The sequence below is a fragment of the Hyperolius riggenbachi genome, chromosome 1 (assembly GCF_040937935.1).
Source record: "Hyperolius riggenbachi isolate aHypRig1 chromosome 1, aHypRig1.pri, whole genome shotgun sequence".
Taxonomy (NCBI): domain Eukaryota; kingdom Metazoa; phylum Chordata; class Amphibia; order Anura; family Hyperoliidae; genus Hyperolius; species Hyperolius riggenbachi.
Genome location: NC_090646.1, coordinates 277,790,871 through 277,804,803, shown reverse-complemented (window position 1 = coordinate 277,804,803; position 13,933 = coordinate 277,790,871). Strand labels below are relative to the sequence as shown.

Below are 13,933 nucleotides of genomic sequence, written 5' to 3'. Positions count from 1 at the left end.
GTGTCGGGGCGTTGCTAACCCCAAAGATCAGTGGCACGTGCCCCTGATCTATTCTGGGGTGCCCCAGATGTCCCACAGGCAGAGTAGTGGCACTACAGAACCCAGCATGGCACCACACAGTACCCCGCATGCGCCACAGAGGCAGCATGGCACCACAGCACCCAGCATGCTCCATACCCTTCATTGCTGTGTGCTATGGTGCCATGCTGGGTGCTATGATGCCTCTATGTGGGCATATTGGGTGCTGTGATGCCTTTATGGGGGCATGCAGGGAGCTGTGGCCCTTCTATGGGGCATGCTAGGAGTTATGGTGCCTCAATGGGAGACCCATGAAAGCATGGGAAGGGGTCCACTAGAAGGTCACAGAAAGCTATGGGGGGATTGGCAGCAGGCCAGCCCACCCAGCAGAAAGCCAGACCAGTCAGCACAGAAGCCAGGTAACTCTGCCTAGTTATACTTAAAGAGAGTCTGAAGCGAGAGTAAATCTCGCTTCAGACCCCAGAGTTAGCAGGGGCATGTGTGCCCCTGCTAAACCGCCGCTATCCCGCTGCTTAACGGGATTCCCTGATCCCCCAAATCCCCTCCGTAATGCGGGGGAGCGTTACTGGTTGGAGCAGGGCTAACCGCCGCAGCCCTGCCCCACGCGCGTCTGTCAGCGCGTATCTCCGCCTCTCCCCCGCCCCTCTCAGTCTTCCTTCACTGAGAGGGGCGGGGAGAGGCGGCGGCGATGCGCCGCTGACAGGCGCGACTGGAGGTAGGGCTGCAGCCGTTAGCCCTGCCTCCAGGAGCGACCAAGTCTGCGACCAAGTGTCGCAGTGGGGGGTTTGGGGGTCAAGGGACCCCCGTTTAGCGGCGCTATTGCGGCGGTTTAGCAGGGGCACACGTGCCCCTGGTAACTGTGAGCTCTGAAGCGAGATTTATTCTCGCTTCGGAGTCTCTAAGTGACACTGCCTATTTATGTGGTTTGCTGCATTTTTTTTTGGTATTAATGGAGAGGGGGGGGGGGGGCTTCATCCAACATTTTGCTGGGCAGGCCTACTCAGACGGCTGATAAGTTCATGTAAATTTGACTCCACCCATGACCACACCCACAATATGGTGCATGGCCACACCCATGTTTTGGCTGGACTGCCCAAAAGTGCCCCAGATCTCTTCGGATCCTAGCAATGCCCCTGTTTAGTGTTTAGATGTAGAAACTAGAATCCCAATAGGCTTAACCTTTTCATCCCTTTCAACCAATCCTTTTTATTAACCTCCCTGGCGGTATGATTGCATCCAGATTTTGCCTAAAAGCCGTGCACATTTTTCACAAGCTTTTAGACCGTTAAAATTGTACTCCTAGATAGATCTGTGGCAGCCATGCACATTACTCACCTCCCATGGATCAAGCTCAAGGTTACCGCTCTGAGCTGCAGATGTTCCTCCCAGGGGCATGACTCGGGGGTTACCGCTAAAGGTGGCCACACACGATACAATAAAATGATCCGATTTTACGGCATTTCGATAAACGATCGGATCTCCCGAAAAAAACGAAAGCTTTTTTTTTTTTTCATTCGACTGAAAAATCCGATCGGATTTCCCGTTTTCTTCTGTTTTTATCGATCCGGAATGCCAGATATTTTTCTTCAATCTTAAGATTGTATGGTGTGTGTAATATTGTCAATTTGTTAATATACACACCCCAGCTATTTTGTCAGAAGTTTCCAATAATTTTTATCATAATTGGGGGAAAAAATTGAACGTGTGTGTGTGGTACATTGGTCATATTTTTGAAATGTTACAATCCGTCAGAAAAATTGATTGCAATTCTTAAATTGAACAGATATTTATGGTGTGTGTCCATCTTAAGGAGGTTAAAGGGGAACTTCAGCCTAAACAAACATACTGTCATTATGTTACATTAGTTATGTTAATTAGAATAGATAGGTAATATAATCTCTTACCCACCCCGTTTTTAAAAGAACAGGCAAATGTTTGTGATTCATGGGGGCTGCCGTCTTTGTCATGGGGGCAGCCATCTTTTTGGTTGAAAGGAGGTGACGGGGAGCAGGAGACACAGTTCCAACTGTCCTGTGTCCTGATCACCCCTCCCAGCTGCATGTGCTAGGCTTCAAATGTCAAATTCAAAATGTAAAAAAATAAATAAATTGCACTAAAACAGCAGAACGAGAACAACAACATCAGAAATCCCATCATGCTTTGCACAGCATTAGGGGAAAAATGCCCGGGCAGTTTTTTTTCTGTGCAGCTAAAAATGAGGCTTGTAAAAGAGAAAAAAAGTTCTGATGCTGTGAAACAGTTAAAGAAACACCAGGCCTTTCCAGTGCTGCTGAGTCAATTTTTAGTCTGGAGGTTCACTTTAAGATCACAATCCCTAGAAACAGCCCTGTAAAAGAGCAGAAGAAATCCTGATCATAGCTGCTGCACCCAGAAGGGTTGGAGCACTGACTGTTTGCAGCTTTTTTTATATATTCCAATTTCCTGATCTCACCATCAGAGAATCAGTCAGATTGTGTTGTTTTTTATTTTAAATAGAGCAATGTAGACAATGAACGTTGGCCATGTTTTTTCCTTTATCTCTTTACCAGAAACCTAAGAGTTGTACTGCTGCTGCTGTAACCTTAAAAATCAACCCTGAGTTGAAGATAGATCCACGTTTGGATAAAGTGTGTCCTGCCACAGAGAATATCTACAGCGACGACTTTTACCTTAGACAGGACATTATTGTGAATGCACTGGATAACGTGGAAGCCAGAAGATATGTTGACAGGTACATATGTGTACAGAGCTTCTCATCTTTAACACATTTCATTTATTCAGATTTGAAATGAAACAAAATGGGCGATCTAGTCATTTGTGCTAAGTACACAGGCTTTTTTTAATATGTATTTGCAGGAATATGGAGTATGGAGGATGCTGGAGTGTGGAAAAAGCAATCATACACAGATAGATAGATAGATAGATAGATAGATAGATAGATAGATAGATAGATAGATAGATGTGTGTGTCTGTTATGAAATTTAAGCCTGGTACACACATCCATTTTTGATTGGCCAATTTTACCACTTCCATGTAGCATGAGAGCCAACAGATTTTGGATAATATGAGCTGATTGTGTAAGTAAACTCTCAGCTACATGTAGGTAGTAACATTTATCCAGTGATTCAGCAATCAAAATTGGATGTGTACAATTTTTTTATTTTTTTTTTAATCAAATGTGTTCTTTCAACGCACTTTTCATGGTTGTAAGTAATCGGAGGGTAAATATCGATTGTTCCCATACACTAGTCAATTAGGCCATTTTCTCTCTTCAGATGATGAGATTGTAAATCCAACTGTTGGATCAATTACATTTTCTGTTCCAATCAACCATTGAATCGTTTTACATCGATTTTCGCCACACACTGTGCAGTTTTCTGTTTAAGTCGATCGTAAAAAGTGCTTGAAAAAATGGTAGCGTTAATGGGCACCTTTGCACCTTTACTCTGTTTTCTTGGATTAAATACTCAACAGAAATTCACTGAGATTTCACAGTTTACATAGATCTTAGATCTTGGGCCTATACGAGTAGATCATCTCAGCGTAGTGTGATTTGCTGTTAGACTTGTGTTGGCAAACACAGCCGAGTCAGTGTAAGTAGGGATTATTATCCATGAGTTGAATATAATTTCAGAAGTTGACTTCAATTGAGATATTCATATTCCACACACATGGCTATGAAGTTGATTCATAAAGCATTACCGCATTCGGTCATGCAGAAAACGGCTGACTTCAGGCACACATCACTCAGCACTTAGGAAAATGTCAATTCACAAAGGCTGTTACTGCTCGAAAAGCTGAAATTACTGAGCAGTGAGGTAAATTACAGACTTATGCGGTAAATACCTCAACTCATGTCAGTAAATGTCAATTCATAAAGCCTACAAGCAGTAAAGCCACAAAATAATACAGTCTGCTTTGAAGGGGTGAAAAGAATGCGTAGACCGTGCTGGGAGCGGTGACTCATTAGCAGAAGCAGGGAGCCATTAGAAACAGCTCCTGTCTTCTGAAAGTCTAAATGATTGAATCTGATAAGACCCTTCATTGGCGGGACAAGCTTTTCAACTCCCCAGGCAGCAGCAGAGCGAGATCAGAACAAAACGGGCATCCCCTGAATACCTTAGGCCAGTGATGGCTAACCTTGGCACTCCAGCTGTGGTGGAACTACAAGTCCCATTAGGCATTGCAATACTCTGACAGCTCTAAGCATAACTCAGGGAGGCAGAGGCATGATGGGGTTTGTAGTTTTGTCACAGCTGGAGTGCCAAGGTTAGCCATCACTGCCTTAGGCTGTGTGTCTGTTTAACCTCTTGGGTACCTGTTTGAAGATATGTAGGAGCTAGTGGGGAAAATCACCTAAGCAGTGCATGTGTAAAGTTTCTTGGAAGTTAATCTAAGCTGTGGCAATTAAATAGAATGTTAAGAAAATAGACAGATTCAGAGCAGATCCAGAGCAAGCAGAGGCAGTATAACAAAACATGTACATCTAAGGCGATGTGGGGATGCCTCTTGCTGCCCTCCCTGCACAGAGACACTCCACTGCTCTGCTGGTACCACAAATGTTTTTGTCAATGGCCTTTGGTAATTTATCGCACTTCTACTGCTCCTGTGAAAATGTTTATGAATTGGCACACAAAAGTCTAAAACTCCAAATGCGGTATTTTCCCGACCAGATTTTTTTTTGTACATCCTTTTATGAATTGCGCCCTATGTGCTCCTCTGAGTGGAGTTGTCCAATGTTTTCTATAAAGTGCTACATAAAAGTTGGCGCTATTTAATTGCATAAAGATAATAATAAGCCACAACCTAGAAACTAGAATGTGGCATTGAAGAATCACTGTGAAATGTAGGAGCATCTCTGTTTGTTTATGCCAGGGCTGTGTGCGATAAATGGAATGTTAATCAAATCTGCTTAAAATTAACAGTGGTTTCCCATTTTAAATAATGGTTATTTTAAAAAGGAAAACCTAATTATGTGAAACACCTCTTTCTAGCATTAGTCAAATTATAGTGAAAACTGTTGTCAAAAAAGACTAATTTTTTGGGGCTATTAATAATTCACAAGCCAAAGTTTTAATTTGCTTGCCCGAAAACCCCATATATAGCTGAAGGTGCATACAGTAGCAAGAAAAAGTATATGAACCCTTTGGAATTATATGGATTTCTGCACAAATTGGCCGTAAAATGTGATCTGATCTTCATCTAAGTCACAACAATAGACAATGACAGTCTGCTTAAAGGAATACCACACAAATAATTAAATGGTTTTTATTGAACACACCACGTAATCATTCACAGTGCAGGTGGAAAAAGTATGTGAACCGCTAGACTGACATCTCCAAGAGCTAATTGGAGTGAGGTGTTATCCAGCTAGAGTTATCAATGAGAGGAGGTGTTGGTTACAGCCGCCCTGCCCTATAAAAAACACCAGTTTTGGGTTTGCTTTTCCCTAGAAACATTGTTTGATGTGAATGATACCTTACACAAAAGAGCTCTCAGAAGACCTATGATTAAGAATTGTTGACTTGCATAAAGCTGGCAAGGGTTAGAAAAGTATCTCCAAAAAGTCTTGCTGTTCAACAGTCCACAGTAAGACAAATTGTCTATAAATGGAGGAAGTTCAGCACTGCTACTACTCTCCCTAGGTGTGGCCGTCCTGTAAAGATGACTGCAAGAGTACAGAGTAGAATGCTCGGTAAGGTGAAGAAGAATCCTAGAGTGTCAGCTAAAGACTTAAAGAGGAACTGTAACGGCAAAACGTCCCCTGGGGGGTACTCACCTCGGGTGGGGGAAGCCTCCGGATCCTAATGAGGCTTCCCACGCGTTTCTGCGTCCCTCGGGGGTCTCGCTGCAGCCCTCCGTACAGCCGTGACGTAATATTTATTTTCCTGGCTCCTGCGCAGGCGCTCTGATGGCTGTCTGCTCCGAAGTAGGCAGAAATACCCGATCGCCGTCGGGTCCGCTCTACTACACAGGCGCAAGTCTCCGGCGCCTGCGCAGTAGAGCGGACCCGACGGAGATCGGGTATTTCCGTCCATTTCCGAGCCGAATGCAGCCACAGCTCCCCCGCTGGAGCCAGCAAAGGTAATTATTGAAATTACAGTCGGGCCTGTCGCCGGCTGTTCAGAGGGCTGCAGCGAGACCCCCGTGGGACGCAGGACGGCGTGGGAAGCCTCATTAGGATCCGGAGGCTTCCCCCACCCGAGGTGAGTACCCCCCAGGGGATCTTTTTAAAGTTACAGAGTCTCTTTAAGTCTCTGGCACATGGTAACATCCATGTTATCGAATCTATGATACGTAGCACACTAAACAACAATGAAGTTTATGGGAGGATACCACATAGGAAGCCACTGCTGTCCAAACAAAACATTGCTGCACATTTAACCGCTTAGTGCAGAGTGGCTCTCCTGAGACTGCGTAACGCCGATTGGCAACAAGAGCTTGCGCGCCCGGTCCCTGCAAGTAAACAGTGGGGAGACGTTAGCAGCCTGCCAGCTGCGATTGGAGCTGGCAGGCTGTAATGTAACAAAAAAAGACGCCTAATCATTTGTACTGTGCTGTACAGGGGACAGCCCTATCTCTCTCTTAGCTGTCCCTCTGATTGGCTAACAATCTAATCACTTTCATAGGCTGATGCCTATGAGAGGGTATTATAGTGTACGGGACACAGTCTAGGGCCAATTTATGGGGGGGGAGGAAAGGAGTGGAAGAAACTAGGATTTTTTTTATTTAAAAATCTATAAAAAAAAATTGCAGCAGCAATCGGATACCACCAAAAAATTCCTCCATTAGTGGCAAGAAAAGGAGGTAAAATTCATTTTGGTGGTAAGTTGTATGGCCGAGCGAAAAATCATTAAAGCTGCGCAGTGCTGAATTGTAAAAAATGGCCTAGTCACTAAAGTAGAGGGTATAAACCTGTGGTCCTCAAGGGGTTAAAATTTGTAAAAGCGTGCCTGGATTATCCACAGCAGTACTGGCAAAATATTTTGTGGACAGATGAAACCAAAGTTGAGTATGGAAGAAACACTCACTATGTGTTTAGAAAAAGATTCACACCACAGCAACATCAAAACCTCATCCCAACTGTGAAGTATTGTGGTGGGGGCATCATTGTTTGGGGCTGCTTTGCTGCGTCAGGGCCTGAACGGATTGTTATCATTGAAGGAAAAATGAATTCCAAAGTTTTATCAAGACATTTAGAACTTAAGGCCATCTGTCCCCCAGCTGCAGCTCAGCAAAAGATGGGTGTTGCAACAGGACAACGACTCAAAGCATAAGGGCTCGTTTCCACTATCGCGAATCTGCATGCGTCCAACGCATGCAGATCCGCACATGTAATACAAGTGGATGGGCCTGTTTCCACTGTAGCGTTGTTGAGGTGCGTTTTTTTCAGCGTGAAAAAAACGCACAAAAGAGCCAACGATTTCGCCTGCGTCGGGAATCCGTGCGAATCGCCGCTAATGTATTTAATAGTAAAAACGCATGCGTTTGTTACATGCGTTTTTACCCGCGATTTCGCGTGCGATTTCGCACCTTTTTCAATTTTATTTAGCCCTGGCAGTGTCATGGTTAATTTCGCATGGCACCCTGCCATGCGAAATCGCAGGCGAAATCGCGGGTAAAAACGCATGTGGAAACGCATCCGCATGCGTTTTTACAAGCGTCGGAATGCGGCCGAAATCGCGTCGCAACAGTGGAAACAAGCCCTTAAAGTAAATCAACAACAGAATGGCTTAAACAGAAGAAAATACGCCTTATGGAGTGGACAAGTCAGAGTCCTGACCTCAACCTGATTGAGATGCTGTGGCATGACCTCAAATATTGCTGAACTAAACAGTTCTGTAAAGAGAAATGGTCAATAATTATTCCTGACTGTTGTGCTCATCTGATGTGCAACTACAGTAAACGTTTGGTTGAAGTTATTGCTGCCAAGGGAGGTTCAACCAGTTATTAATTCCAAGGGTTCACATACTTTTTCCGCCTGCAATTTGAATGTTTACATGGTGTGCTCACTAAAAATATGGAAACATTTAATTATTTGTATGGTATTTGTTTAAGCAGACTGTGATTGTCTATTGTTGTTACTTAGATGAAGGTCAGATCACATGACCAAGGTCATGACCAATTTGAGCAGAAATCCTTCTAATTCCAAACCATACTTTTTCTTGCTACTGTATGTTGAAACTCTACTACTAGCTGTTAAGGGTGAATATCCCTTACTGTTACTCATAATATATGAGCCTTATAGATGCAGTAGGCTAAGTTTTTTTAGGTTCAGACAGGACCGGATTTACCATAAGGCACTGTAGGCACATGCCTACAGGTGCCTGATGATGGAAAGGCGGCTCACTCCCTGACTGCCTCTCTCCCTCCTACTCTATGCAGAGTCCTGATGAGAGTGTAAATGAGAGGTTAATCACCCGACTCCCGGCATTCCACTGACGAGATCTCCCTTCAGTCAGAGGCATTTCTAGCTACTTAATACTGAGGTTCGTCTAGCCACCTCATACTTGGGGGCACCTATAGCTAATAAATATTGAGGGTACCTATGGCTATCTAATACTAAGTTGTACCTATGACAGGTAAAGGAAGTAGGGGAGAAGTGACAGCAGGGCCAGCCAGCATACTTGGGGTGGGGTTTGTAGGTTCATGGAGGGGCGAAGTCTAGGGTGCCAGGACACCTGTGCCTATAGGCTCCTCTGATGTAAATCCAGGCCTGGGTTCAGATGTTAGTATTATCAAGATAGGGTTAGGTATCAGGATAAGGTGCACATTTTAAAGAGGTTGGGGTGAGGACTGGAGTTGGTTTAATGATAAGGGTGTTGAGTTGGTTTAGTTTTCGCTGACAGGCTTACTGCGCCTGTGCAGGCCTGTCCACTCGTCTCCTTCGCGCTCTAGGCGCAGGATGCTATTGCGGATGGGAACGCGAAGAAGGCTACGTGTGGCCAGGCCTGTTGGCAAAATGAAACTAGCTGGCGGTGGGGGACCGGAGGATCAGTCAGTGACTGCGATGGCACCGGACGGCTGCAGGGGGGCTGGTAGAAGCCCCAAGTGAGTAAAACTTTTTTTTTTTTTTTTTATATCCCTAGATTAAGTGTCCCTTGAAGGCTGTTTTTTTCTTTACCTGCAGTTGGGCGTTTAGATGTTATGGTTTTATGCTTCTTGTTTCAGTCGAGCTGTGTCAAATATGCGTCCACTCCTAGACTCGGGAACAATGGGAACAAAAGGACACACAGAAGTTATTGTGCCTCAGTTAACAGAATCTTACAACAGTTATGTAAGTAAAGTAAAGAGAATCTGTACTGTGATCTCCTGGATCCCTCTTTGCCGTTCCCACCGCGATCCTGACTTTTAATCGCCAGTTTTAGGCAATGTTTAATATAGAGATATAGATAGATAGATAGATAGATAGATAGATATAGGTATAGATATAGATAGATATACATACACACACGCATACATGCGCACACACACACACACGCATACGTGCACACACACACACGCATACATGCACACGCACACACACACACACACACATACATGCGCACACATACATGCGCACACACACACGCATACACACACACACACGCATACACACACACACGCATACACACACACACACGCATACACACACACACGCATACACACACACACGCATACACACACACACACACACACACACACACGTATGTGTGTAGATAGGTACAGTAGATATATACAGTGGGATGTGAAGGTTTGGGCAACATTGTTAATTGTCATGATTTTCCTGTATAAATGGTGGTTGTTGCGATAAAAAATGTCAGTTAAATATATCCTATAAGGAGACATACACAGTGATTTTTGAAAAGTGAAATGAAGTTTATTGGATTTACAGAAAATGTGCAATAATTGTTTAACCATCTTAGCGGTATGGACGAGCTCAGCTCGTCCATCACCGCCGATGGCTGCCGCTCAGGCCCTGCTGGGCCGATTTCCATCAAATAAAGTGCAGCACACGCAGCCGGCACTTTGCCAGCCGCGTGTGCTGCCCGATCGCCGCCGCTCTGCGGCGATCCGCCGCGAGCAGCGGCGAAAGAGGGTCCCCCCAGCCGCCTGAGCCCTGCGCAGCCGGAACAAATAGTTCCGGCCAGCGCTAAGGGCTGGATCGGAGGCGGCTGACGTCAGGACGTCGGCTGACGTCCATGACGTCACTCCGCTCGTCGCCATGGCGACAGGAGAAGCCAAACACGGAAGGCTGCTCATTGCGGCCTTCCGTGTTACTTCTGGCTGCCGGAGGCGATCGGAAGAACGCCTCCAGAGCGCCATCTAGTGGGCTTTCATGCAGCCAACTTTCAGTTGGCTGCATGAAATAGTTTTTTTTTTATTTAAAAAAAACCCTACCGCAGCCGCCCTGGCGATCTTAATAGAACGCCAGGGTGGTTAAATAAAATTAGGCCGGTGCATAAGTTTGGGCACCAAAAAAATAAATGAAATCAGTATTTAGTAGATCCACCTTTTGCAGAAATTACAGCCTCTAAACTCTTCCTGTAGGTTCTAATGAGAGTCTGGATTCTAGTTGAAGGTATTTTGAACCGTTCCTCTTTACAAAAATATCTCTAGTCCATTAAGGTTTGATGGCTTCCGAGCATGGACAGCTCTCTTTAACTCACACCCCAGATTTTCAATTATATTCAGGTCAGGCTTCCTCTGCATCACGGCATCTCCTTGTGTAAAGTGCGCTGATTGGTTGAACGATGCACAGTGACTCCATCTGCAGCAAGATGATGTTGTAAGTCTTTGGTGCTGGTCTATGGGTTGACTCTGACTGTTCTCACCATTTTGTCGCTTCTGTTTATCCAAGAATTTTCTTGATCTGACACTTCAAGCCTTAACTTGAACTGAGCCTGTGGTCTTCCACTTCCTCAATATGTTGTTCCTAACTGTGAAAACAGACAGATGAAATCTCTGAGACAGCTTTCTGTATCCTTCCCCTAAACCATGATTTTTAACAATTTTTGTCTTCAGGTAATTTGAGAGTTGTTTTGAGACCCCCATGTTGCCACTCTTCAGAGAAAATTAAAAGAGGAGGGAAACTTACAATTGACCCCCTTAGATACTCTTTCTTATCATTCGGATTCACCTGTGTATGTAGGTCAGGGGTCACTGAGCTTACCAAGCCAATTTGAGTTCCAAAAATTAGTTCTAAAGGTTTTGGAATCAATAAAATGACAACAGTGCCCAAATGTATGCACCTGCCTAATTTTATTTAAACTACTATTGCACACTTTCTGTAAATCCAATACACTTCATTTCACTTCCCAAATATCACTGTGTGTCTCTCCCATATGATATATTTAACATTTTTTTTTATCGTAACAACCAACGATTTATACAGGAAAATCATGAAGATTAACAAGGTTGCCCAAACTTCCGCATCCCACGGTATATATCTCATGTTACAGTATACTACAAGTTTTTATTACATAGTGAATTATCTGCACTCCAGTCTGAGATTAGTCACAGTTTCTCAGCATGTGACAGGCAACAGCTCCCTCCCCCCCTCAGCCTCACAAACTGTCTGTGAGGAAAACGCAAAGCACACACACACAGAGCCTGGAGGGGGCGTGCATAACTTGTCCCTATCACAGCAGAGGCAGCTCCTTCCTCTCTGGGTGGACAAAGAAAATAAGATTAGATATATTACAGAGACAGTGCAACTAGAAAAGGCTGCAGTAAGCCAGACCACATTAGAACATGTATTGGAACTTATAGGATAGAAGAAATAAGGCTGAACATTTTGTTACAGAGTCTCTTTAAGCAGGGTGCTATTTTCCAGTTATGAAATGTTTTCCTCTTGTGAAGAAAAGTAAATAATAATTATTTAACAGCATATGGTGACTGTGAGGGACCTTTCATCTCCCACCACAATATCCAGCTCTGAGCCCACTAAAAGGGTTTGTGGTTTTGCTGCATTACCCATAATTCATAGCATATTTCATTTGAGTGAATAAAATCAAATAGTAAAACTCCCTTCCTTACCATTCCCTCTGTCATTTTGTAGAAATTATGCAGTGCTAAGTTCTGGTGTGTCTCCAACTGAGCCATCGAGATGTAAGATTCTGAACTTGTCCCCTATCTACCCATCTATGACCTCTTATGTCACCCTCTGCACCAAAGCAGAAGAGTGAATACCCTGGAAGCTGAAACCTGAATTGGGCATTCCTGCACTATAGCTGTCTAGAAGAGAGTGACAGAATGTTTATGCAATTTGACAGTGGAAATTTATACGTAAGGCTGTGGATGAAACGGCCTTACCGTTTGTAATTTTTTTTTTAGATTTAAGAAATAAAAAAGTTCATATCCGATTCCATGTCCAATACACCTTGTTACAGAAAATGTTTTCAAGTAAGAAATCACGCTAATCGCGCACACACACACACGTTCAGATTTAAATTAGCCCAGGTACTGTACTGAAGTAGTTAGTTTTCATGACCACTTTCTGTTTATATTAAATCATTTCTTCCTTTCTATTAGAATCAAAAGCACTGATAAACGACTTTTTCAGTTAACAGGTTGCATTGACACACACGTGAGCAGGAAAAAAAAAATAGTTGACCTAATCTTGCTCTGTACGTAGTGTTGACATAACCATTAAGATGGCAGCTCATATGGAGACAAAAAACAATCACAATAGTCTTTGAGAGTAAAATAAAAAGGGAGGGCTGAGTAAACTTTTGACCTTTTATAGAAAATCTGATACTCTGGCCCATATGCAATTAACTTCTTCTCCTTAGTTTTCTGCTAGTTGATATTTTTACACCTTGTCAGTAAAATCCCTTTTAAGTCACCAGGAAGCAAGAAAACACACTGAGTAATGTTTGACGTCACTCTTTCACCTACTTTTGGTATTTGTACAATTAGAAAGTGCTGAAAAGATCTTGAACAGATGATACAAATTACCACCTAGGGGAAAACTTAAGAGAAACGTTGGATTGCATAGAGGCCTATATCTGAAAAAGTATACAGATAGACTGATGATTTTTGCAGCACAAATAAGCCCAATAAGAACACTACCCAAGCATATCAGTTTCATGCCAGTGATCCATTGTAGGGGTCTGGGTGACATAATTGCCTGGTGAAAAAATAGCTGCTACTATCTTTAAAATGAAAGCAGAACAAATATTTTTGCATTACAAATGGGCAAAAACGTAGCGCTAACCAATCATGAAGAAATTTTTATTTGTGCTGATTGTAGGGGAGCCAGCTTCACAGAGCTCGTTTGGGAGGTCATGGGAGATCATGTGTTGAGAAAATGCGCTGGTTATCAGGAGAGAGTGAAATGCCAGAGGACACAGATCCTGGATGCCCAGAAAGATCCTGCATTATTGATTAGGGCACTGTAATGGCTGGCAGATCTCCTGCTTTCTTTCAGCCACTATACCCTAATCTAGTGCCGTAGCTCTGAGCTCGGCCCACGTCTTCACCTATAGACAAGCTTCCGCTTGAAAAGAACACTAAATATGTCTTGACTTCGGTTACCCCCAGGTCTTAACATGCAAGGTATAGCGTCTGAGGCTGAGAAAGCCAGATTACCACCAGAGCAAAAAAGACTATGCTGCTGGGTGATATTGGGTAGTAGAGCAGAATGCTTTTGTGGAGGAAGTTGCACAGATCAAGGAGCTATGAACAAGGGAGCAAGATTGCTCAGAGCGACCGCAGCTCTGAGCTTCCGATAACCGTCACAATAAACAAGACACAATGGTTGCTCTGTGCGACCGCAGCACTGAGCATCTGAAGTCCACAACACTGAGTAACAACAACAGACAGACCGAATGTTTGCCAGTTTCTGATAACTGTCACAATAAACAACGCAATGGTTGCTCAGTGCTACCGCAGCACTGAGCATCTGATGTCC

General features: G+C 43.8%; 1 protein-coding gene across 1 annotated transcript in view; it reads left to right on the top strand.

Moving 5' to 3' along the window:
• Positions 1–13,933, top strand: part of UBA6 (ubiquitin like modifier activating enzyme 6) — an 81,170-nt gene that overhangs the window by 13,571 nt on the left and 53,666 nt on the right. Inside the window, exons 6-7 of the mRNA XM_068233485.1 lie at positions 2,589–2,770; positions 9,211–9,316. Coding sequence (XP_068089586.1) covers positions 2,589–2,770; positions 9,211–9,316 — 288 coding nt within the window. The remainder of the gene's footprint in view (positions 1–2,588; positions 2,771–9,210; positions 9,317–13,933) is intronic.